General features: G+C 45.2%; 1 protein-coding gene across 4 annotated transcripts in view; it reads right to left on the bottom strand.

Annotated features, from left to right (window-relative positions):
- Positions 1-2,676: 2,676 nt before the first annotated feature.
- Positions 2,677-26,812, bottom strand: part of msrab (methionine sulfoxide reductase Ab) — a 42,902-nt gene continuing 18,766 nt past the window's right edge. For 3 of the 4 annotated variants that reach the window (XM_026151747.1, XM_026151750.1, XM_026151748.1), the window contains 2 exons: positions 21,454-21,560; positions 2,677-3,128 (listed from right to left, as the gene is read on the bottom strand). In XM_026151747.1, the coding sequence (XP_026007532.1) occupies positions 2,955-3,128; positions 21,454-21,560 (281 nt within the window). In that variant the 3' untranslated portion in view covers positions 2,677-2,954. Of the gene's footprint in view, positions 3,129-8,916; positions 9,062-21,453; positions 21,561-26,812 lie in introns of all 4 variants that reach the window. The other variant, XR_003270624.1, reaches the window with a different exon arrangement.

Raw genomic sequence — 26,812 nt, 5'->3', positions numbered from 1 at the left:
ATGTACAGGCCCTATAGAAAAGCAAAGCGCTCCCGTCCCTTCGCTATCACACGTGCGGAAGACGATACGCACCCCCACACAACCAAATGGTTGCCTCGCTCCAAATTCTCATAATTATGTGAGGAGCAGGACAAGAAGGCACAACAATCCTCCAGCTGGTAGGACAGCACCAGTATACACCGCTCTGTGCTATTGTTCTTTATATATAGCTCTCCAAGAAAAGCTGTGTTGGTGTCTAAAACAATAGATTATGTCACCACATGGTATCTAAAACAGGAAATGGTATAAAACAATGCTCTCTCCAATGGTGTATGCACATAGGGTATGGTATATAAATAAAGTTAGCTCGATTGAAGCTCTTAAAGGGAAGATACATGAAAAGCTATGAAAGGAGGACACCTTAGAGAGCATATCAGAGTGCAAGAATTTGTGTGGGTGCACGTCTCTGCAAGGTGTCTTTTTGGTGTGTTTGCTTCTTTTGCGTGGGCGCTGCCTTTTGCATTAGGCGGCAGTACAGGACGGAGTTCGAGGTAGCGGTTGGGACTTGTGTTTGTGAGGGTTGAGTGTACACGTGTGGGTAAGAGTGCAGAGTACCTCTCATAAACAACCAGCACCAGCTTCAGCCCACTGTTCCACAGTGCCACAGGTCTTTGCAAAAGCTTTCTTCAAATCATCTGGCAACGATTTTCATGAGCACAGTTGTTTAAAAACGGATGGGTAATACACAAAAAAGATTTCTTGTGACAGAAAAAAAGAATATATCAAATGCGTGATGCTGGTATGGATGCGAGCTGCCCCCTCTCTTGGAGTATAGGCCAGTGAGAGGCAAAGCAGCACGCTGGAGCGGTGAGCCCTTTGTGGCCAGCTGTGGGGCCATTAAAGGCCCATCTGCAGACAATAGGCTCTGTCTGAAGGGCGCACACAGCCTGGTTCCTGTCCTGTTCTGCCTCACTGTGTTTGTGTATGGATGCGTACATGAGAGTACCAAGCATTTCCAAGCCCCATTTTAATCTATTACAAAGGAATACAGAGAAAACACATTTACTCACGCAGCTACACTCTAAATGGCACTCGTTTTTACATGTCTGTGTTAAAGCCGGTAATTTTCCACACAAAAATCTCTCCCTACGTATTATCAACTCATAACCTGAGTTAGTGATAACGGCGTCTCTGCTTTGTGGGAGAATCATACCGTGGCTCACTCAGGCATCTCTTGTTTCAGTCAGAAATCATCACAAATGGCGGAAAACCTGATGTCACAGCGCGATTAAGGCTTTAATGCCACCCTCTTCGTCAAAGACGGGGGAAATGAAGCTCGCTTCATTAAAAGGTTATCTCCTCTCACACACTTGAGACGCAAAGCAGAATGCAAAAATATAAGCAGGCACTGGAAAACAGCAAGCTGGCCCAACCACACACCACTCAGCGCGGTTCGATCAAGCAAGCCACAGCTTCACATGCCTCGACACACACGCACACACATACAGAGCTGCTGCATGCAGACACATGCAAAAATATCTGTCCCAATACTAAAATAGGCCCACAGAGGTTGCACCTGCACCTGTGCCCTGGTCCACACCTACACACAGGTGTCAGGATGTGACACATACACACAGACAGAGAGAGATAGCAGAGAGGGAGGGGGAAGAACAAGAGCGGGGTGAATCACACTACTGCGGTCGACCAGAAAGCTTTTTCTAGATATCATCTCTGTATTTTGGAGTGTAACCATGTGTGTGATTTTCATTTTTAAACAGACTTTCATGTTGATGTGTTTAATTATAAAAAACACACAAGAAATTCTGCACACAAGGCAGAATCGGAAATTCAATTCTTTTAAGTATGTCAAATAATGAGCCTTTCATTCCTAATTATGGGCTACGTAGCGTAGAGTGAAAGTTTAAGCAAACCGTGTATCATATTGAATGCACGGGTATTCAAGTGTGTCATTGTGTGATTCAGAATGAATGGCCTTTGAATGTGCATCTGTTTATCACAGTGAGTCACCCATTTGTCCCCCCAGTGGTACGTCCCTTCTCAAATGGGGCTGAAAAGGGGACAAAATACTTTACGCAGTGGTTTTTCTTTATTTTATAAATATAGATATCTGTGTGTGTATATATACAGAGCTTTGTGGGCAGACATATGCATAAATTAACACATACTGATATATATACACAAACACCTGCACACTAAACATAAGGTAGGAGGAGAAACATTTTTATTTCCAGTGTAATAATAAGAAAGGCAACAAGTAATAAAAGGAATTAAATTGCAGTGTTTAGAAAAGTTAAAAACTACAGAAAAACAGCATTAAAATCAAGCTAGTATTGGTGTCTTTGCCTGCTAAGAAGTATAAGAAACTGAGCTTTGTCACAGTGCTGTGGCAGTGTTGGAGGTGAGACGGATTACACGGATCAGGTTAGAAAACCGTTTCATCTTCCAGTTTACCAAGACAATGTTTATACACTCATCCCACATTATATGTATATTTATACATAACGTATGGATTTCTTTTGTGAAATCTCGCCACCCTCTGGAAGCTGTTAGTTACTGCAGTCAAAAAGAGCACTGCAATACAAAATTCAATCATGTTTCAAATTAATTTTTATGCAGCTTTTAAACATTTATTTTGTGTCATTGCTCTCCAAGTTTTTCAAGGTTTTTTTTGTTTTGTTTTATTTAGAAAATCTCTCAAAAATGTTTTACACATGTTTGTGTTCTCCATAGCTGGAAGGCAGCCAGGAATTACTGAAGCTTATAACAGATATGAGGCTCAGTAATGATGTTGACTAATGTGTTATTATCTTACAAATACAAACAGATGCATTGTAGATACAGTCCATTTATAAGAAAAAGAAAATAAATTAGATGCATGGACTGCGAACAATGAAATTAGTGCCTTGAAGCATATTCTGCGAGCTGAGTATTTTCCCTCTCTCACCACACGTGGCTCACAGTTCATCCTTTCTGGCGCCGATGGGACAGGAAATCCCGGTGCCTTTGAGGCCACAGTAGCCTTTAGGTACCTTCTTCAGGTACTGCTGGTGATAGTCCTCAGCGTAGTAAAACTGCTGCCCAACCAGAATCTCAGTTGTAATGGGACCATATCCTTTTTTCTCCAGCTCCTAGAGACAAAACACAAACATTCACCACTTTAGTTGAAACTGAATGCAAACTGAGAAATAAAAAGAAAAGAAAAAAAAGCACCTGTTCATAGTGTACACTGTTTGTTATTCAGCTGATGCTCAGCACAGTGATGCCATTGACTGAGGTTAGTCATTGTCATTACGTTGTGGGTTTGTATCCTCCACACTGCTTTCATTACCACACTCATGAAATATATTCAGCATTGCTTTCTCCAACTCCCTTAGCTTCCTCAAATGAACACACCTCTTAAATGTTTTTTTTTTTCAAATTCTGTAGTGTATTGCGTGTGAACTTCCAATACATCTCCCTCATACAGTAAAGGGTTTCTGCTCCTCAACTAGAAAGCAGGGTGATTGAGTGACAGAAGAAAGGAACATCTTTTGTTTTGTAGTGCAGCGTGCTTCTGTGGCTCTCTCTGTGGGACAAAGCATCAAAGAGTATCCGCTCTCTTTGAGGCCTCTTTAAGACATTTTCACACTTAGCCTTTTCTAAACACCTTGAGAGAAGGCTTCAAACCCACTAAAGCAGCACGCTCGTTCACATAGACACTCATAACGCCTTGAAAAACACCTCTGACAGATATATCAAAGGTTTACCTGCTGTGCTGAGTGGTTTTCTCTATCTAATAATACAAGCACTCAGGCCTCTCTAGATCAGTGCTCCTGAGAGCTGACAAACAACAAGTCTGAGCTGCACTGGGACTGTCTGTGGGCAACAAGTAGCTTGTGTGTACAACAGATTGCTACACCTCAGAGAGAGCAGTTTGCAGCACTGAGGTGCTTTGCTTTGTGGGGGCGTCAGATGGGCTCAGAAAGTACAACAAAACAAGAGCTGAATGTGCTCAAGAAGGATGAGCATGTTCTTACCTTCTGCATGTAAGTCATTAAGTATGTTGTTTATATCCGATAAGAGTATTGTGTAGAAGGTTGTGATTGTACAAACCTCAAAGATCTATCCCTAAACTTTACACTCCTTCTGAGCAGGTTTTGGCTCATCACTTTGGTTTTATGAGAGCTCTTCTGCTTCATTTTTATTAACCAGCACCGCTGGTAATCAGGGTTGGGGTTAATTACAGTTTTTTCTGATTGTTTAAGCACATTTTTTGTAACTATTGGCTAATTTTGCAAAACTCTTCACACAAATAAGAAAACCTGTCACCCAATAATCAAAACATTGTAGTTCTCTTGCAAAAGCGAACACAGCTAGATTACAGTTTTTTCTGAATGCTTAAACCCTAACTGTGATTCCTGTAGCACAATCTCTAAAACTATTCAGACTTATAGCAAAACCACTCACTGAGTTTGCAAAACTAAAAGCACAAAAACTGCTTTGCACTCAGTTTGCAATTTTGTAACACACACTTTGCAAAACGGTAGGCACAATTCACTGCACAACACTCAATTACCAAATTTCCAACACACTCCTAGCAAAAGTATACACATGTATGGCTATCATTAACACTAACTTGCCAACTGTCTGGCACACTTTCACATGTGAAAACTTTTTTAGATAATTAGTTCACTTTGCAATCAGCCTAAGCACTATAATACAGGTAAGCTGTGTGTGCGGAGTACAATGGAGGGAGCAGAAAGAGTGAGAAGTAGAGGAGGCCGAGGAAGAGGACGTGGAGGTGAAGAAGTAGGATGAAGAGGACGACAAGGACAAGGAGGAGCAAGAGGAAGACGAGGAGGGGGGAGAGGAAGGGTAGGAAGAGTAAGAAATAGAATTGCTGATGACATCAGAGCTACAATAGTGGACCATGTAATCAACCGTGGAATGACCCTGAGGGAAGCTGGCCAACGGGTCCAGCCTAACTCGAGCCGCTACACTGTAGCAAGTATCATAAGGACATCTTGAAATGAGAATCAGTTAGTACAGTCACTTCGCACAAAGATTTGTAGCACTTCCATATGCCAATGAGAAACACACCAATACCATTGATGTAAAAATACTGAAATTGTTACTTTACAGAATTGCTAGATGACCAGATGCTGGGGGCAGAGGAAGCATGTTCACTGCAGACCAAGTAACCCATATAGTCATTATGGCGATTGCAAATAATCCTATACTTGGAAATAAACACTTGTGTTTGTTTTGATGTGTTTGAATAAACACCAGTACTTGAAGTTTGGATCCCTCTATGCTTATGGATCTATGACAGAAGTATGAGCTCAAACTGACATAGCCTACCTTGTGCACAGAGAAAGCAAAAGCCAGATGTGTTTTGTATTCATACCATCAGTGTGCAGTTGGCGCATTGTGTGCTTAGTAGATGATGGCTTGTGTGTACTGTTTGATACGGAAACACCATTTTTACAAAGGTGTGAAGAGTTAATCTAGCTGTGTTTGCTTTTGCAAGAGAACTACAATGTTTTGATTATTGGGTGACAGGTTTTCTTATTTGTGTGAAGAGTTTTGCAAAATTAGCCAATAGTTACAAAAAATGTGCTTAAGCAATCAGAAAAAACTGTAAATTGACATTTTTATACACTCGCCGGTCACTTTAGGGTTAGGGATAGGGTACATATTGCCAGCACTAGGCTGGATCCCTTTTTCCTTAATTCTTCACGCCAATGGAAACATAATCAGGGATTTTGCTCCATATTGACTGCAGTCATAAACGGATGTACATGGTTAGCAACCATGTACAAATGGTCCTAAGGGACCTAAAGTGTGCCACGAAACACCATTAAACATCCACCAGCGGTAAGGATTTGTGTTTTCAGGAATTTATGGCAAATTTTGATGTCTCAGCAGAAATCGAGACTCATCAGACCAGGCAGCATTTTCCAATTTTCTATGTTGTCAGATTTTGTGAACTGTAGCCTCACGTTACTGTTCTAAGCTGACAGAAGTAGCGCTGGGTGTGGTCTGCATACCTTGGTTGTGTCAAGTTGTTATAGTGTTACTGTTGCCCTCCTGTCAGCTCGAAGAAATCTGGCCATTCTCCTTTGACCTCTGGCATCAACAAGGCATTGTCATTCAGAGAACTGCTGCTAAACCCAAGGGACGGCTGTGCAGCTTAAACCACTTTTCTTCCCCATTCTGATATTCAGTTTTATCTTCAGCACATCATCTTGACCATGTCTATATGCCTAAATACATACAGTTGCTGTCATGTGATTGGCTGATTAGATATTTGTATTAACAAACACTTGAATAGCTCCAGCCAATGAAGTAGACAGTGACTATACTTAGTAAAAAACCCACATGACCAGATTTTGCTTGTTAAATCAGTCAGTCCATCATCAAAACTGTTACAATTTCTTTGATTAAATTACTAATTATAACTGAGCTGATGAGTCTGTTGGAAAAGAGAAACAATAAAAACTCACAATGAAGCAGCGGTATGCTGTTTTTCACTGCCTAGAGCTATTTAGCTGTGAGAGTTCAACAAGCTAACCTCATACCTTTGGTCATCAGTAATTGTGTGATGAGAGAATGAGACAATATCAGAAAAAATATCATTTCTAACTGAGACTAATGTCAGTGAAAAGCAGCAGGGTAGTGTGTGATGTTGCCCACATGGAGGCAGTGTGGTACTAACCGTGTGTGCTCGGGTTTGCTGGAGGTGATGCAGTGGAGTCAGTAAATCAAAGCTCTGCACCCCACAGAGAGGCTGAGGCAGCAGCTGACCTCTAACTCCTCAGTGGTTGCCGCTACAATGTGAGGGCTCTAATCTCCCTGCAGGAAGGACCCAGTGTCCACAATCCAAACTACAACACAATGCAGTCCTTAACACAGAGCCCGAGCCTCACGAGCACAGACGTATTTACCTTTTAAAAAGGCAAACTGTGAGCAGTCTGCTAAAGAAGAACCAATTTTCCTGCTTGTATCCACCAGCACTGTGGTTAGCCAGCCGGCACAAGCAAAGAGCTTTGTACATCATGGCCTAATTAATCCGCCATCACCACCAAACCACAGTAGCAGAGAACCCTCCGGGGCAGAGGATGCTCCGTGTGAAGGGAGCGCCACGTCCAAGCAAAGGTCTGCTATTCTGAGTATACATACACCTCCACCCTGACACCCCCACACCACTCCCTCGCTCTCCATCCAGCCTTGTACAGCAGTCACAACACGGCGGCCATTTTAGATCTATAAATCAAAATGCATGGCGTCATGCCACTGTGTATAACCTTATGTGGCTTTGCTTTCTCTCTCTCTCACTGCAGCAGCGGCGGCAGCAGCAAAGGCATGGAAGGAAGAATATGGAGGGTAGGAAAGGATGTAAAGATGAGGGGGAGAAAATTCTAGATAGGAAAAAGTTGATGACGTTCAAATGATGGTTACCGAGAGACAGGCAGAAGCGTGTTTGCATGTGCAAATATGTATATGAGTGTGAGACGGCTGATGCAAAAGGTGTGTGTGCTGTTAGTCAATTTGTGGAGTCAGATATCTTGTCACAAATCCACATCATGGGGACCTGATCCCCAAAAAGCGAAGCCTTTTAGGGTTAATATGTTTTTATTTAGCAAAGATCATAGTTAGCATTGCGGCTAGTCATGGCTCGCAGTTAACGCTGGATTAAATTTGAAGCTAATGAACGCAAGTCAATGCAATGTCCTCTTAAGTGACAAAAACATGTTTGTGTGTGTGTCCAGGGCTGAGCTCACTCAGCCCAGTCAGCCCTTCCTTTCTTCACGCCTGTCGGAAAGACTCCCATGTCAAAGACATGGCTGAATGGGTGCATGTCTGTTTCTCTCTCTCTCTCTGCATCTCCCTCCATTGCCGATTCTCTCGCTCTTTCTCCCATGTGAGCACAGAGGACTTTGCTTCGTGCTACCAAGTCCTCCCCGTTCGCCATCCAAGCGAGAGAGCCCCTCGCACCATCGCCATCGCTAGAGAGGCGGCCCCGGGACACAAATAGGACGTGACACCCCGAGAGAGGGTTGAGGTGGAGGAGGAAAAATGTACTCTCTCCCTCTCTCTCTTCCTTACCCCACTGCCTTGTCTCTCTGTGTCGTCTTCCCTCGGAAGGCCTACGGCTGCAGAGTGGTGGGGAAGAGTCAGGCACTGACATAGAGTTTGTGACACTCAGTGACTCATGGTGAAGACATTTGAAAGAGGGATATGACCTCAATTCGGTGATTTATGTAATCATGACTTAGTCTGCTATACTTTCACCGGTGTGTCACTGCTGCTATTTGGGTCTCTCCATTTTTCTTTTGAGCTCTCACCTCCGTCTTGGTCGCTAATTCCAATTAGCTTTATTGCCATTATCATAATTAAGTACAGTGTTGCCATAAATTTCAGTATATTTACAATGTAAATCTGATAGTTTAACTGTGGATGAAAAAGTACTGAGACCTTAAGCAAAATTGCAGCCCTGCAGAAAACACTCTTCGTATGGGTTAATTATTCATCGTGCTTTGCCTGTCTGTGTTGATGACTTACTGTGTAATCAGACTTTAAAGTTGCGTAATTAGGCGAGTTTTGACTCTTTTACGAAGCGTTGGGTAGTATATATTCTATAATACTGAATTAATGTTTTATCGTGTAAATGTACTGAATGTAACAGCTAAAAGGCAAAAGAAGTGGAAATATAAAGAAGCATAAAATGTTAATACTCGAGCAAAGCAGTTGTTCGCATGTTTGCGCAAAGACAAAATAAGATTTGCGCGTTCCTACCCGCTATCCATCTCCTTTCGCTCAGATCTAAAAGCCAGCACGGCACTGACTGCAGCTGCAAACATGAACTCTGGAGCACAAAAAGCTCTTCAACATCTTAAAAATGTAAATACACTCTGAGTACTACGGACGGCAAACCTGCTCTGTGGCGAAATGCCGGGCTGCGGCTCTGCCTGCAAATACACGAAAAAGCCCGACGTGATATTCATGCTCCAGTCCACGGCACCATGCTTGCCCTCAGTGACCTCGGGGAGAGAGGCAGAGTGGGAGTGATGGAAGGACTCTAAGGGAAATACAAAAAGAGAAAAAAATGGAGCAAAAGAGCGACTTTTGAAGAAATGGAGTGAAGATCAGTGACCAGAGTGTGGTCATACACAATAACAGAAAAAAAGGATATTGTATTGTTCATGTGAGGTTTTGTGAAATGCAATGAGTGTAAAACTCATCATGCACATCGCTGCATCTGTATGTGTGCAACTGTGATTTTTCTTTTTCTTTTTTTTTGCCTGCTCTGCTCATCTCTCTTTCCCTCTGTCATCATGGGTCAGGCATCCATTTTAGCTGGGCTTCTTAAGCGAGGGCTCCTACATTTTGTGAGCAGAAAAAAACACTCCTACATTTCGAGCGGGAGAGAGAGGATGCACGCTCTTCAGTCTCGGAGCAAGGTGGTGCACGCTCCTGCATTTTTTTCTTTTTCCCAGGGCAGACAACAAGTAGCTCGCTATCAGAAGACCCCAAATGCAGAAGATCAGCTCGACGTTCCCGTGAAAAGCGATCGCCTTCGAACATCGCAGCTGCAAGGCGATCGGCAACATCTCACTCGCAGGCGGCGACTTAAAAAAAAGAAGTTGCCTGCGAACAATATTCCACTAAAATTTTTCTACTTATTAATTCATCTAAGCCGATAATGCTGTTTTAATATTGATCAGTTCGGCGTGCGGCTAAATTTAAACAATTTTAAAAAAAAAATGTGCAGCACAGACTGGGTTGAGAACGCTAGAGCCGGGGAATCACTGGAAGGGTAAATCTCACTTTCTGACGACTTTCCAAAATGTGGAACGTGAGCTTGTGCGACGAGAAGCGTGATTCTGAAACCTGCTGATGTTGTGCCCTGTTTTAACAGCCCCCGGGCTTCTCCTCAAGACTTCTAGCCTCAAATGATCTCCTCCTTTTTTTTTCCCAGCCATCATCCGAACCCCTGCGCACCACCCCTACACCCTCCACCCCCCACCCATTTCAAGCTCATTAAGTTAGGATGCTTTATCAGAGGGCACACTCACCCCTCCAAGGCCCTGCACACATGCATGTGCGCATACACACGCACACAGTATTCAAGCTGGCTTGATAAAACCTATTGTTCATACATGCACACACACACACACACACGTGTATATATATATAGAACCCCCCGTTCATCCATTTTTCTCTCCCCTAACCCATCTCTAAGCCACCCCCACCCCCCGACTCTCCTAATCAACTCTTCCCATCCCTTCTCTCTCTCACCCTCCACTCACCCCCACGCCCCTCACCCTAGCTCAAGGGAGACACATTTTAGCAGAGAGGGAGGGATAGAAAGAAAAAGAGATGGGGGGGAAAAGAGGGATGGGGGAAGACAGAGGGAGAGAAAGTGATGCACTCCTCCTCTCTGCTCTGCTGCCACAGCAGCTTGGCTACAGAAGCCTTTGATGTTCTGCAAATTTCAAATTTCATTATAGAGAACCCCCTTCTCCTCCCCTCCCCTCCTCTCCCTCACCCACCCCCTCCCCCCTCCCTCTCTGCTCTCGCGCTTAAACAAGCTTTTCTGCCTCACTCTCCCAAGCCTCCATGCACCCCCCCCCTCTCTCAATGCTGAAGTTAAGAAACTGAAAGCCCTGCAGAAGAGACTCTTCGTATGGGTTAATTATTCATTGGGCTGTGCCTGTATGTGCCAAATGTATGTCTGTGTGCGTCTGTATGTACACGCGAGTGTGGGTGAGTCATGTGCTGGCAGTGGGGTGGAATAGGGATTTTGTGATGCCTTATCTCTGGTTGTCTTAGATCGCCTCCACCCACTCTCTCTTGTCACTCTTCTTGAACATGCATTCACTTCTCCTGATGCTCTCCCAGACAGCATTGGGCTTTCAGGATAAAATACACACTCACATACAACCTCACAAGCGCATACACACACACAGCAAGCTCTTCCTCCGTAGAGATGCTGTTTTCAAGCCAGACGTTCTTGAGACTCAGCATCAATGTGGCGAGGCAACCATTTCAGGGCAGGAAGCTGCCATTTTGGTTCAGAGTGTGTCAGCTGCTTTGGGAAGACACGTATCCCAGTGGTCCCAGTGGCCCTCAGATGGAACTGGGGTGCCACTGAAGTGGCTGACAGATTGGTGGAGTCAGCAGCGTTCCAGAGAGTCGGGGAGATTGAGTGAATACTGTTTCTATTCTAGAAGTTTGCAAATGTGAGTGTGTGTGTTTTGAAGGGTCTTCTATGGACTGGTTATTTATTCTCAGCCCTTCTCAGGCAGGTGATGATATAATGCTCACTATAACTGTCAGGGTCCCTGTGCCTACCCGGTCGGCTCAGTACGGCTACATATGTTTTGTATTCCTTTTTTTATTTTTTTCCTGCTCTCTCCTTTCCCCTCTTTCCCTCCTCCCTCTGCCTGGGCGGAGCTCACCTGCGGGCTCCTGCCCTTGGCCCACACACCTGTGGCTCATCACGAGTGATCCAGCTCCTTTATAAGACGGCAGCCCTGCGTTTCTCGTCGCTGGACCGTTGCCGACCCTCATCAGTGTAACCCCAGCTCAATGACTTCAGAAGTGTTTCATAGCGATTTACCTAACTACCCATTCGTGTCTCTGTGTACAGATTCCCTGGACCTACCCCTGTGTTACCCGAGTGAGTGGAGTGTGAGGAGGAGTGGACGGAGAGTGTGCGTGTCTTTCCCGTTCGTGTGTGGACCCCCGGAGCCCGGCTTTCCCCTCACTTTTGTAAATAATCACCTGGTGCATCATAATAAAGACTCTTGTGCTTTCAAGACCTAGAGCCTGCGCGTGAGTCCGTTCAGTCCCGTTGTGACAGAACGGTCCAGCCACAATGGACTCAGCAGGCTCGGCGTCACCCGCCCCAGCCCCGGTCTCGTTGGATGAGCTGTTGCAGCGACACGAGCATATGTTGATGCGGCTCAGTGGAGACGGTGCCGCTTTGTCTCTGGCTCTCGCCCAGCGGACCCCGTTGACTGACTCTCCGCCCCCGCCAGCCTCTCCGGCAGACGAACCCATCCCGGGCGCGAGCGCGTCTCAGCCCGCAAGCGCGGCCCAAACTACACCTGTGGTCGTCGGGCATCAGCCTCCCTCTCCTGAACTGTTTCATGGTGAGTTGGATAAGTGTGCAGGATTTCTCACACAACTCACTTATTTTTTTCGTCAGCAAATTCACTGGTACCCTGGCGATGGAGATAAGATTTCCTTCTTTGTCCAACTGTTACGTGATCGCGCTCTACAGTGGGCCCAGGCAGTGCTACGATCCCACCCCGACATCTCCTACCCCGAGTTTTTGTCTAAGTTTAAGAGCGTTTTTGACAAAGGATCCGAGGCTGCCGCCGCCGCTCAACGCCTGTTAAATCTTAAACAAGGTAGACGCAGGATGTCGGATTATTCTGTCAATTTCTGGGTTTTGGCTGAGCAAACGGGGTGGGGGCAGGAGGCGCTAAAGAGTACCTTGCTTAATAACATCTGTGATGAATTAAAAGGCGAACTAATAATGCATGACCTGCCTGCCTCTCTTGACTCTCTAATGACTCTGTGCATTAAGTTAGATGATCGCCTTCAGGCTCGCAGAGACCTCCGGGGGCGGGCCTTTCAGGAGCCACGGGGGCTCTTGGGCCCACCAGCGGGGGAATGGAGGGCTAAACCCAGTGCTGCCCACAGTGGCGAGCTAAGCGAGGAAGGCGAGCAGCCCATGCAGCTGGGTCGCTCACGGCTAACACCCGCGGAACGTCAGCAACGCATGGTCTCTGGTGAGTGCCTGTACTGCGGCCGTAAGGGCCACTTCATTGCCACCTGTCCATCTCGACCAAAAGGGGGTGCCCGCCCGTAGTTAAGGGAGTACTGGTGGGCGACCTGTCTAGTAAAAGCTCCCTTCCGCGCTTAATGTTACCGGCCAAGTTAACAGTTCACACAAAAACCCATTCTGTGATGGCGTTAATTGACTCTGGCGCGGAACAGAGCTTTATCGATTCAGCCCTCGCGGAAAAATTAGGGGTTGGGTCTGACCCTCTACCTCATCGTTTACATGTCACCGCCTTATCTGGGCAGCGGCTGCCTGATATAACCCATGTCTCAGAGCCCGTGTCACTCACACTCTCCGGCAACCACACCGAGGTTCTAAGCCTATTCGTGTTTAAAGCTCCTCAAACACCGCTTGTCTTAGGTCACCCCTGGTTGCGACAGCATAACCCTCATATCGACTGGAAATCTGAATGCGTGGTGGGCTGGGGAGTGGATTGTCACATGAATTGCCTCCGGGCTGCAACTCCGCCCTCCGCGTCTCCTCCAAATAACCTGTCTGAGCCTCCGGATCTCACCTCTGTTCCACCTGTGTATCACGACTTGGCTGAAGTTTTTCGTAAAGATCATGCACAATCGTTACCACCTCATCGGCCGTATGACTGCGCCATTGATCTTCTCCCACCACACTCCCCACCTGTCGCCTTTATAGTCTCTCCCAACCTGAGAGAGCGTCTATGGAGAAATACATCACGGACTCACTGGCAGCAGGCATAATCCGGCCGTCCTCTTCCCCTGTGGCAGCCGGCTTCTTCTTTGTAGAAAAGAAGGACAAGTCTCTCCGGCCTTGCATTGATTACCGCGGCCTTAATAACATTACGGTTAAGAACAAATACCCCCTACCGCTCCTTTCCTCGGCTTTTGAACTTCTGCACGAGACAACGATCTTCAGTAAATTAGACCTCCGCAATGCCTACCATCTAGTTCGGATCAGGGAAGGCGACGAATGGAAAACAGCTTTTAACACCCATCTGGGGCATTTTGAGTACCTGGTGATGCACTTTGGGCTGACTAACGCCCCAGCAGTTTTCCAGGCCCTCGTGAATGACGTCCTCCGGGACTTTATCAATCGGTGCGCATTTGTCTACTTGGATGATATCCTTATCTTCTCTAAAACAGTGGCGGAGCACGAGACACACGTCAGACAGATTCTGCAGCGTTTGCTGGAAAACAGACTGTTTGTGAAAAGCGAAAAGTGTGACTTTCACGTGGACTCCGTGGCCTTTCTCGGATACATAATAGAGCGGGGTGATCTGAAACCCGACCCGGCGAAGGTCCAAACAGTGCTTACCTGGCCCGAACCCCCAAACCGTCGACAGCTCCAGCGCTTTTTAGGCTTTGCCAACTTCTACCGCCGCTTCATCTGAGATTTCAGTAAACTCGCTCTGCCTTTAACCAGACTCACTTCTCCAAAAGTGTCTTTTCAGTGGGACCAATCCGCGCAGGAGGCCTTCCTACGTCTCAAAGAACGGTTCGCTACGGCACCTATCCTCTGCCAACCCGACCTCCAGCAACAGTTCGTCGTTGAAGTGGACGCATCGGATTCTGGGGTCGGGGCAGTGTTGTCCCAACGGAGGGAGGGTAAGCTCCACCCATGTGCCTTTTTCTCTCACCGTCTCTCCCCAGCAGAGCGCAATTATGATGTTGGAGACCGGGAACTTCTGGCTATCAAGTTAGCACTGGAGGAATGGAGACATTGGCTAGAGGGAGCCACTCAACCATTCATTGTGTGGACAGACCACAGAAACCTTGAGTATCTCCGAGCCGCAAAGCGACTCAATCCCCGGCAAGCGAGGTGGGCTCTCTTTTTCACGAGATTCAACTTTTCAATTACGTACAGGCCCGGGAGCCGCAATGTGAAGCCAGACGCCCTCTCCCGACTGTATGACTCCTCTGAAGCGGAACCCGAGCCAGGTCCGATTCTTCCTGCCTCCTGCTCCATCGGCACGGTGACCTGGGAAATCGAATCTCAGATTAAAGAAGCTCAGAAAACAGAACCAGATCCCGGGACCGGGCCCCCAGGTCAGTTGTTTGTGCCCTCCTCTGTTCGTTCTCAGGTACTGCAATGGGCACACGCCGCCCGGTTCACCTGTCACCCGGGAGTACACCGCACCATACGATTCCTCCAGCGTTACTTCTGGTGGCCCACTTTGGCTCGGGATGCACGGGAATACGTCGCCGCCTGCACGACCTGCGCCCGTAACAAGTCGTCCAACCAACCTCCCTCCGGTTTGCTACAACCGCTGCCCACTCCGGGACGGCCTTGGTCCCACATAGCCTTGGATTTCGTCACCGGATTACCGGCTTCAAAAGGTAACACAGTCATTCTAACCGTTGTGGACAGGTTTTCTAAAGCTGTCCATTTCGTTGCCTTGCCCAAGCTGCCTACGGCCCTGGAAACCGCTCACCTCCTCACCACGCATGTATTCCGCCTCCATGGAATTCCGGAGGACATTGTGTCAGACCGTGGCCCCCAGTTCACTTCACGGGTCTGGAGGGAGTTTTGCTCCGCCCTCGGCGCTAAGGTTAGTCTGTCCTCTGGCTTCCACCCTCAGACCAACGGGCAGGCTGAGCGGGCGAACCAAGAACTGGAGGCTGCTCTGCGGTGTGTGGTGTCCACAAATCAAACTACCTGGAGTGACCAGCTGCCATGGATTGAGTACGCCCACAATTGCCTGACTTCCTCAGCCACTGGAGTTTCACCTTTTGAGGCGTCATTAGGATTTCAGCCTCCGCTCTTTCCGGCCGTTGAGGGTGACCTCTCTGTGCCATCCGTCCAACACCACCTGCGTAGATGTTGCCGGGTGTGGAGAGCCACCCGAGCTGCCCTCCTCCGGACGACGGCACGTAACAAACAGCTCGCAGACCGCCATCGGACACCGGCTCCTGAGTATGCGGTCGGACAAAAGGTATGGCTGTCCACCCGCTATGTGCCCCTCCGGGCGGAGTCCAAGAAACTGTCTCCTACTTTTATTGGGCCATTCGAAATCGGTGCGCTTGTGAACCCTGTGTCTGTTCGGTTGAACCTTCCGCGCAACATGCGTGTCCACGACGTTTTCCATGTCTCCCAGATTAAGCCCGTGCTCTCCAGTCCTTTGTGCCCTCCTTCCGGGCCCCCGCCTCCCGCCCGGATCGTTGATGGGCTGCCGGCGTATGGGGTCTCCCGCATTATGGACTCTCGGCGCCGGGGGCGGGGGGTCCAGTATTTGGTCGATTGGGAGGGCTACGGGCCGGAGGAGCGCTCCTGGGTGCCTCGCTCGGCTGTTTTGTGTCGGCGCCTGCTCCGTGACTTCCATCGCCGGCACCCTGGTAAGCCCGGTGGGTCGCCGGGTGGCTCCCGTTGAGGGGGGGGGTACTGTCAGGGTCCCTGTGCCTACCCGGTCGGCTCAGTACGGCTACATATGTTTTGTATTCCTTTTTTTATTTTTTTCCTGCTCTCTCCTTTCCCCTCTTTCCCTCCTCCCTCTGCCTGGGCGGAGCTCACCTGCGGGCTCCTGCCCTTGGCCCACGCACCTGTGGCTCATCACGAGTGATCCAGCTCCTTTATAAGACGGCAGCCCTGCGTTTCTCGTCGCTGGACCGTTGCCGACCCTCGTCAGTGTAACCCCAGCTCAATGACTTCAGAAGTGTTTCATAGCGATTTACCTAACTACCCATTCGTGTCTCTGTGTACAGATTCCCTGGACCTACCCCTGTGTTACCCGAGTGAGTGGAGTGTGAGGAGGAGTGGACGGAGAGTGTGCGAGTGTGAAGAGGAGTGGACGGAGAGTGTGCGTGTCTTTCCCGTTCGTGTGTGGACCCCCGGAGCCCGGCTTTCCCCTCACTTTTGTAAATAATCACCTGGTGCATCATAATAAAGACTCTTGTGCTTTCAAGACCTAGAGCCTGCGCGTGAGTCCGTTCAGTCCCGTTGTGACAATAACAGCCTTTTCTGTGCTGTGATACAAACTCAGTTTGTTTGTTTAACATTCATCTACTTGTAAATAATTACATTTAATTTTTCTGGCTATTTTAATTATTAAAAAAAAGAAAAACATCTCATCTTGTCTTAAAAAATCTCAAATTCATAATAGAAAATCATTTAATAATATTACAATAACATATCATATCATGCAATGACATATTTAAGGGTGATATTGATATTCTTTGAATGAGTACAATGTACAAAACCTCTCTAGTCTAGAGCTGCCTGGAAAAGATGACCCTAATCTGCTGACCTGCTGGGGATCATACATCGATCAGGCATAACATTTTGACCACTGACAGGTGGTCATGGGGCCTGTTACTGTGTGGGATACATTAGGGAGCAAGTGAACATTTTGTCCTCAACGTTGTTTTAGAAGCAGGAAAAATAAGGATTTGAGTTGGACCAGAGCCAAATGGGGCCAAACTGTGATGGCTAGACCAATGGATCAATAGAAGCTATGGAAGAAGGTAGCCTGGTCTGGGGTATCACATAGATGATGGGGTAAGTGCGCGTCACTCATCTGGGAAACACCAGGATGCACTAGGGGAAGAAGGCAAGCCGGTGAAGGCAGTGTGATGCTTTGGGCAATGTTCTTCTAGGAAACTTTGACACGTACCACCTATCTAAGCATTGTTGTACACCATGTACACCCTTAATGGAGAGGATAATGCACCCTGCCACAAAGAAAAATAGGTTCAGGAATGGTTTGAGGAGAACAACAACAAGTTTGAGGTGTTGACTTGACTTCCAAATTCCCCAGATCTCAACTGATCAAGCATTTGTGGGATGTGCTGGACAAACAAACCCAACATCTCGCATCTTACAGGACTTAAAAGGATCTGCAAGATAAAATAGCACACCTTCTACCTTCATGTAGTCCACGCTTCGACAGGTCAGGGCTGTTTAGGCAACAGCACAATATTAGGCACGTGATCATAATGTTATGCCTTTTCGGTGTACAAAATAATGTTTAAAATGACTGAAAGTTCTACAGGAGATTCAGGATGGCTGAATTATTTCAAAGTGGAGGGGCAATAAATAGATGATATAATTTCCCTGCTCATAGTTGGTAACAAATGAATGAATGAATAATGTAATGACATGTGAAAAGTTTCAAATATACAGACATAACATGTCCTCTTAAGTAGCAAGTTACCATTTAAAACTAATGTTTTGTGTTGAGTAATGATAAGGAAACACAACAGCTGGACAATAACGCAAAGATTTAGCATGGCTGCTATCCTCGCTAATAAAAAAGAGATATTTAACAATGAACTTAAGGAGAAAAAAACGCCAAAGCAACCTTTTATATCTGCCTGATTTCGTTCATCTAAAGTCTTAGTCGTATGTGACCGAAGTTATTATGACTGTGTACCATCAATGTTTGAAATGATCACATCAAAGACGGGGACCAGATCTGAGACTACTCAGTCAGTTGCCATCTTCAAAGCAACTTTGGTGTGTCAAGAAGGCGATAAAACAGGGACAAAACGGCAATAAGAGGCAGTCGGCGTGCTGTTGATTTTTCCTTTGAATTGGGTCAAGTTGGCACTTACATGCAATGTGTTTGCAATAAAACAGAGATTAACTGTGATAAATCACAAATCTGTGGATGTTTGTTGCCGTCCATATCAGATGTTTAGTATAGAAAAGAGTCCCTGTATGAAGGAGCGTGAATGGGTGATTGAGCCATGTTGTGTAAAGCACTGTGAGTACTTACAGTAGACAAGCGCTATATAAGATCCACGTGTTAATGAGGATATTGTTACTGTACCAAATGCGTGCATTGGTCTGGGTTTTCTTCTTTCAGGTTCTCCCTTTAGCGGTTGCCTCCGTCTCACACTATCCCTTTCCTCCTCTCTGGCAGCTTCCGTATTTAACATGCCCAATATATCCACTATCCCTCCTCTGCACATGTCCAAACAATCTCAGCCTTGCTTCTCTAACTTTCTCTCCAAACTGGTCAACCTCAGCTAAGCTCTGATGGACTCATTTTTAATCTTGTCTGGTCAGTCCCAAAAAAATCTCTGCTGTCTTCAGCTCCTCCTCTGGTCTTTTTCTCAGTTCCACCATCTCCAAACAATACATCCTTTCCTTTCACTCATGCTGCTGTCCTTCTGTGACAAGTTACCCTGACACTCATCTCCTCCCACTTCACGCTGCCTACATTCTCTTCTTCACCTCTCTTGTGCCCTTTCCGTTGCTCTGGATGGTTGATCCCAGGTATTCAAACTAATATACCTTCACTACCTGCAGCTTCACTGTCATACCTGTCTCCCTCTCATTCACACGCATGTATTGTGCCTTGTTTCTACAGACTTTCACTCCTCTTGTCTCCAGAGCATGCCTCCACCTCTCTTTCACCTGCTTCTTACTCTCATGTACAGATCATCCTTCTCTCTCACTGAGTCCAAACACAACTTCCATATCTCTGCTTTCTTTGTCTTTAGCCAACAATAGATCAGTTTCCACCAGCACCTTGTTGGCAAACAGCACCGGAGGAGGTCATTTTTAACTCGGGCCCCAACCGATCTGGTATGGAAATCTCATTCTTGATGTTTTTGTTTGATCTTATAAAGATTTTACACCATCATGATGCTACCTTTGACATATATTTGAGTTTGGGCTAGACGGGGAGCATTGATAAATGGGATAAAGGCAACAGAACCCTGGAAAAAAGCCATGGAAAGATGATTGAATTATGTCCTGACGTCTGTGTAGAAATGTCTGAAACACTGGAACCGGCTCTGCTCACTGTAAAAAGGAAAGCAAGATGTATCCTTGTATGTGCCTTGCATACAAGGATACTCCTCCTCCCCTCCCTCCATCGCTCCATTAAGTTCAGTTCAGTTCTGCTCTGCTTCAATAAAATCCCAGTATTACTGTGGAGCAGGAATATGTGGCTCGTCTCTAAACACTCAGAGCGGGGACTGAATAAAGAGCGACAGGACAGAGCCAAAGTTTTAGCACTGTGCTCACAGCTTTGAGCCATCCAGTCATGCCAATTACACACTCATTCTGATAACATCTCCCCCGTCTTTCCAAATAAATAAACACTCCTAGAGGCAATTATCACACACACATATCAGCCACAAAATAAGACATGCTTTTGGTGTAAAAAGCATAATTTACAGTTAATTGCCTGCCACAAACCTTAGTCACTCAGGTTTGTGTGTTTCATTATTTGAAGGAGCACATGCCAATCTGTCTGCCTTTATAAATTGAATAGCAATTAGTTGCAGGCCTTTCTCCAATCTGTTCGAGACTGACTCTTGCCAGTTAAGGTTGAAATGAGACAGGCTGTCTCCCACCAGGTGAACTGTGCAGTCCTTGCAACTGCAAGCATCCAGAGGTTGAGGGTGCCGCACGCTCAAATTCCAGGTGAAAATGGGTCATTGAAACTACTTGCTATTGGTCCCAGGTAACAAGAAAATTCAATGTAAGCACTTCGCAACTACTGATTATTCTGGGTCTCCTAAAAGTTTTCACTTTCACTTGCATTTGAGGCCCTACAGTGAACCGGGTGAACTCCAAAGAGCTGCCAAACAGATCACAGGTAAGATTGTTTGGTCGAATGCCGTTTCTAAGTTCAAAGATGAACTTTTAAACTCAAAATATACACATGTAATTTCCTCCTGTCTCTTACTATGCAGATAGTAATGCATGTGTGCCATCTGTGCATTTCTCTCCCTGTTTCTTTGTTGACTGTTACAGGCTTCATCCATTTGCCCCATGCTCTTTAGCTTTTTAAAAAATACTTCAAGGGTGTATCTTGGTGGTATGTGTGCTTGCGTGCGTGTGGGTGTGATGAGGTCGTGGTCAGTTGACAGCCAAAGGGCAGGGTCATCTTCAGTTGATAACCTGTCAGCGATGACTCTCTGATCTAACTGGCTCTCTCGTACTTTTCATGTTCTTCCTCCCCCACCTTTATGGTCCCAGCTGCCACTCCTCTCTAACCTCTGACCCAAGCCCAAGGCCAAGGTTGGGAGGTTGTTGCCACGGCAACAAAACAGGCCCGCAGCGCCTGGCTGCTGACCCCGGGAGCCCCAAGTAACCCTAACGATCATAATTTGCTCCCCTCTGCCCCCTGCCAGCTCATCCATGAATACCATTTGGAGGAGCGAAGAGGGTGATGCCGGGAACAACGGACGGATCGGCAGGCTGATGGGCAGAACAATAGAATGAACAAAAGAAGCACGCGTGCGCCATTGAAAGGGAGAGCTTTAGAAATCAGTTAAGATGGCCTTTTGACCCCCTTCCTCTCTTTCGGTTTAAGAAAGACGGTTTAGATGCATATCACCTAAAAAGATGGTTTTGCTTGACTAAACTGCATAAGAGGTTGCTACTCCAGACACTAATTTTTAATTGCCATTCAAATAATAAAGAAAGCTCCAAACTACCACTTAGACTGCTGCAACACTCAAAAAGGTTCCTATATACTGATAAAACCTATATATGATGACTCAGTCATATTTATATATATGCATTACGTTAGTCTTTTAACTGGAAAGGTGTGTGAGACTTTCTTCACATTTTTCAAGAGTCGCTCCGTGGCTACTGCTTTACTTGGCTTATAGTTTGGTTATATGCAATCCCATACTTGAGTAAATATAATAATAAAACCTCCTGATGTGTGTGAGGGGGTATCATACCTGCTGGAAGGCCACTTTACTCTTCAGCGCAATCTCCTGCTGAGTGGGGTTGGATGTGTAAATGGCTGAACGATACTGAGTACCTTGGTCATTGTGCTGCTTCATACCTGCATAAAACACACATACACACACACACACACACACACACACAAGGAAAAATAAGACACCCCACAAAAATGCATGAAGCACCACAATCAGAGCAGACACAATGTGATTTGCATGCAAAAGGCTTTCATAATTATGTCATCATCCTGCGTCTTGAATTCATGAGGCCGAATGAATTCAAAGTTCACAGCAGATTCAGGCTTTCATTAGGAAGGCCTGAGTCGTGTAGGTGTATGGGCAAATGAAGGTGGACACATTTTCCTCTTCTTTGTCATCTATGTGACAGTGTCAAACATTTTCATCAGCTTTACGTCAGAGTGTTTGGGAGGATATCCAGGTATACTGTAACTTGATTAGGGGGCCAAACAGCTGCCATCCTTTCTATGCTTTTCAAATGCTAAACTCCTGAGCAGCTCAGACATCCGTGGACACATCTCCCACTCTGCATTTGTTTCCTTTCTTTACTGAAGTGTGTCATTCTTGTCTTCTTCTATCTTTCTAAATCCTTGTCTTTTTCAGTCATTGGCGTTTTGTTATGGGCTTGAATCACTGATACATGTGTTCTTGTTTAGAGGCCTGTCAGATATGTCTTTCAGCCTGATTTTGATGGTGGATTAGTTCATGTGGACAACACGTTTACTCCTCCTTCCAGCCACTCTCATTTTACTGCACTTTTGGCTACTGGTCAGCGATTGGCAAGCAAAACAAATGGTTCATTCTTACATTTTAAAGCTTGTCATGTTTCTGTCACCATATTCAGAACATTTTGCTGTGTCTTTGTCATGTAGAGGTAATATGCTTTTGTGTCTCCTTCCCTTTCTCTTTTTCTTGTTTTAACACAGATTTTTCTGGGGCACCATATCCTACATGGCCAGAAAGCAGCAGCATGGGATCAAACTGGCGTGAACATTTTGGCAAACATCTGCCTCTTCAGACATCTGGCAAGAAGCAACTCTTGAAAAAAGTCACACAACATTTTGAAACAACAGTTTTGCTCATTTGTGTTGTATTTTGAAACTGTGCTGGGCCCTGTACCAAAGCAAGGCAATCCGACTCAGTAAGTCAACCCAGGACTTCCAAATCTAGCTACGAGTGTGTTCACATGAAAGGCATTGCAAATGTGGGCAGGTCTACTGACAGAAGAGCAACTGATCTTACAAAGAAAGATAATACAATGATATTAGAAAAATATTTAGAGAATAAACACATATAAAACCGACTGCCACAGACAATGTGTGCTAGTATGAGAGTGTGTGTGTGAGAGGAAAAGTGCTGAACAGTAGTTTAGTATTAAAAGCCCTGTATGAATGTGTGAGCACTTTAAGCACTTTTGTCAGTAAGACTGGAAAACACCTCCCACATTAATAAAGTCTAGCCTATTTGAAGCTGGGAAGAAAAGCCGGAAAAAATACAGACTGTGTGAGGTACGAGAATTATTGATATCACAGTTTTATAATGGAAGACGTGGGAGAAAACTTGATTTCAATATTCTGTTAAATTCCTTTAACATTTTTAATGTAAGTAAGTAAGTTTTAGGATTTTTTTTTCACATTCAAAAATTTAGTGTAAGATCCACAAGTACAAATAGCTGTCCTGTTTTAAATTTGTATATTAATGCTTATAGAACAAAACAACTGTTGTAAAATAGTTTACAGCCAACAGGGAAAAAGCATAAAGGAATAAAAGTGCATTAAGAATCTATATTTATCACTAAGGCTCAGGAGGGAAAAGCAAAGACTTTGGACGCTCTTAAAAAATTCAGCTCCTCCTTCTATCTCTGGATCCATGAATGCAATGGTAAAGCTATTTTCCATAGATCTGCTTGATCTTTATGTGGTGATTTCATAGCTGCAGATCTCTAATGTTGAACATTACCTGTTCCAGAGGAGGTTAGGTCTGCAGCACAAGTTACCATGGTGATATACTCTCGCAAAAAGTAAACCACCATCAAAATCTGATTTACCCCTAAAATCACAAGTTGTAAAAGCAACCAACAAAGGTGAGAATGGTCTTGCTTTTGAAGTTACGTTACAGACATCAACAATAACAAAATTCCCATATTGTACATTTGTGTTGTTTGTTCAAACCAAAACAATGAGCTGAAAGATGGTAAAGAGATGATAAGGGCTAGTTCGTCACTAAGAATGAAACTGCTCTCATTACAAGTGTTCCTCAAACCAATTGTTAACGTAAAAATAATGGTTACAGCCTTGTGAGTTTGAATAATGGTGGCTTCAGTTGTCTTTAGGTGTTTTTTTTTTTTGGGGGGGGGGGGGGGGGGATTGGTTTGCTGAGCTGGTCAGTGCAGCGCTTCTTTTTAAAAGTGCATCAGACTTTCAATTTCCCCTCTCCTAAAGATTTCCTATCTCCCCGATAGGTTTAACTTTTCAGCCTAATGATGGCCTTCTTCACTTGCATCAATAGCTCTTTGGACCTGGAGCTGACAGCTCCAGTAAACAGATAGAAAATGTAAATTCCACATTTTAAAGCAACTCCAGATCTATTATCCGCTTCATTTATCATGGAAAAACAAAGGTACAGGTCTCACCTGGTCACAGAGCTTCTTGTAAGTCAACTGTCCAATTTCTTTTTCAGCCTATTATGTGGAACTATGTATGAAAATGGCAAAACGACAAAAAAACGTGTCATACTTCAAATATTTACGTCACTAAATGTAAGGTTTGTTGTACGTGTAAGGTAAAACAACACACTGTAAGCGATGTCTGTTGTTACATCTCAGATGTGGGTGTTCAATCTATACTGTGGCAGAATAACAATTTCCACTCACTGTACGGACAAGATATCTCCCTGACACAGTGATCTGCATATCGTGTTCTCTTTAGATTAAATGCTACCTTACATCATAGAGTGTCACAACCTATCTGTGACACAGTCTGTTCAGGCATAATGGCTATAAGTATTCATCTGGTCTTCATTCAAATCAGAGCAGACAAGCAGGCATTGACTGCTCTCCGACACACGTTGAATAAACTCACTGTTACTAATGTTGCTGCCTTGAGGAATTTGCTTCACTGAATATTTCTGGAACAATATCAAATGCTCGTACACTTAAAACATGATCTAAAAACAAAGAAGGCATACATATCATAAATGCAATACAAATAAATACATTTGAAATCGGCAATCCTAAGTAAAAGTGATATACAGGTAAATTTTACGACAGTGCATACTTGGAGTAACTTGGATAGTGAGTGAAATAAAATGAACACATAACTGCTCTGACCTTCAGTAAAAACCAACTAATAGTAATTAAGTTTCAAAATGTCACCCTGTTGCTTGGAATCAGTGTGTGTGTTCTCTATGATCCACCAGCTTGGAACTCAAATACAAATATTCTGCAATTTTGTAATATTTTCTAATTTTACCTTTTTATATCTTTAATTTAGCATTTACTGCATCTATACCCTCAAACTCCATCTTCCGTAAACCTGCATTGTGCACCCCCCACCCTCCAGCACTGCTGTTCAGTGTAAATGGTTGCCCCTCTATCAAAGGCTACCAACTCAATCTTCCATTGGCTTCTCACTCAGAGTCTTTCCTCTGATTGGTTAACTCGAAGGGGTTTTGCAGCTTGGCGCTTCCCTCTGACCTATCCTGCTGACCTGTGGTCCTGAGCATGCTGACCACGCACAGAGCACCGCTTGCATATGCACGTGCATGGTGTCGTATGCAGCAACACATATATTAATTATGCCAGGGAACACCATCAAATATCTCGAAATTTACTCCGCTTTAATTTGATTAAAGCTTTTTTTTTTCTTATACAGCTGAACATAATTAATTTTCCACCTTACAGAAACAGTGGAAGCTTAATATCTCACATAAAAAAGTAAAGATGAAAAAGGCTTCTCATCACAAAGAAGTGGTAGACGATATGGAATATCAGAGAAAAGCCAAGAGACAAACACCCTGGAGTGGTAATTGCAGCTTCCAACACAATTAAGTTCTGAGATCCATCCACCATCAGAAGGAGTCACTCCCTAATCAAAATATTAACACCATCCAAAATATGAGCCTAGCCTTTGATTATACTAACTCCAAATCCATCCCCATAAGCATTCAGCCCTCAACTATGATGGCAAAAAAAAAAAAAAAAAAAAAAAAACAGGAGGGGGGGAAACACCCCAAAAACTCTTGATTCTCCCCTCCCGCCTCCATCGTCTCTCTCAGTCTCTCCATTTTTAACAGCCCCCTTCGTTATTTTCTCCATCCATCAAAGGCAGCAGTAATTATTAATGAGAGCCTCCCTGTTCACTCTGCATTATGCATGAGAGCCTTGCCTCTGAAAGCAGAGGGTAATGGGGGTGGACAGAAGAGGAGGGGCTACAGGTGACACATGTACACACACACAAACACACTCATCCACATATATATGTATATATAGATATATATCTATAGGGCAGCACGTTGGCACGGTGGTTAGCACTGTTGCCGCACAGCAAGAAGGTCCTGAGTTCAATTCCACCATCAGGCACCATCAGGCAGGGGTCTTTCTGTGTGGACTTTGCATGTTCTCCCTGTTTGTGTGGGTTCTCCCCAGGTACTCCTCCCACACTCCAAAAACCTGCAGTTAATCTAAATTGCCCATAGGTGTCAATGTGAGTGCGAATGGTTGTCTGTGTCTCTATGTGTTAGGGTGTACCCTGCCTCTTGCCCTATGAGAGCTGGGATAGAATCCAGCACCTCCCTCGACCCTGGAAAGGATAAACGGAAGTGAATGGATAGATATGAACACTGCCTCTCTGGGTTACTGATGTATACCTCCAACCCCCCTCCCTGACCAAATGAGAACCTTTAAAGTGTATCTTTTAACACAAATGGAAGCCACAGTGAGAAAAAGAGGGAGGGCGGAAGTCTCACAGGGAGTAGCTACTCTCTTCAAGAGACGCTTGCACACAAACCAGCGTATGCAGAAGCAAACTCTTCTGGGTCTTGTTGCGTTTAAACCTGCTGAGATTTCTTGCAACTCTATACAATTTCTTCCAATGTTTGTCCTTGCACACACACACACATACAAAAAGGCTCCACTCAGCTTGTCCCTTCTGGCTGTTGGGGATAAAAGCACGCCATTTCTCCCACTCCCAACTTCACTTTCCCTCCTTCCTTCAGCACTCTGGGCTTTTTCACTTTCTTTCTCTAGCTCTTGCCTCATTGCCCACTTACTAATTTGTTTCCAGATTTCTTTCCTTGCTTTCTTTGCCATATGCACGTATATGTTTTTTGTGCTGAAAGG

Source organism: Astatotilapia calliptera, chromosome 19 (genome assembly GCF_900246225.1).
Source record: "Astatotilapia calliptera chromosome 19, fAstCal1.2, whole genome shotgun sequence".
NCBI classification, from domain to species: domain Eukaryota; kingdom Metazoa; phylum Chordata; class Actinopteri; order Cichliformes; family Cichlidae; genus Astatotilapia; species Astatotilapia calliptera.
This window is presented reverse-complemented; position numbering and strand designations above follow the sequence as displayed.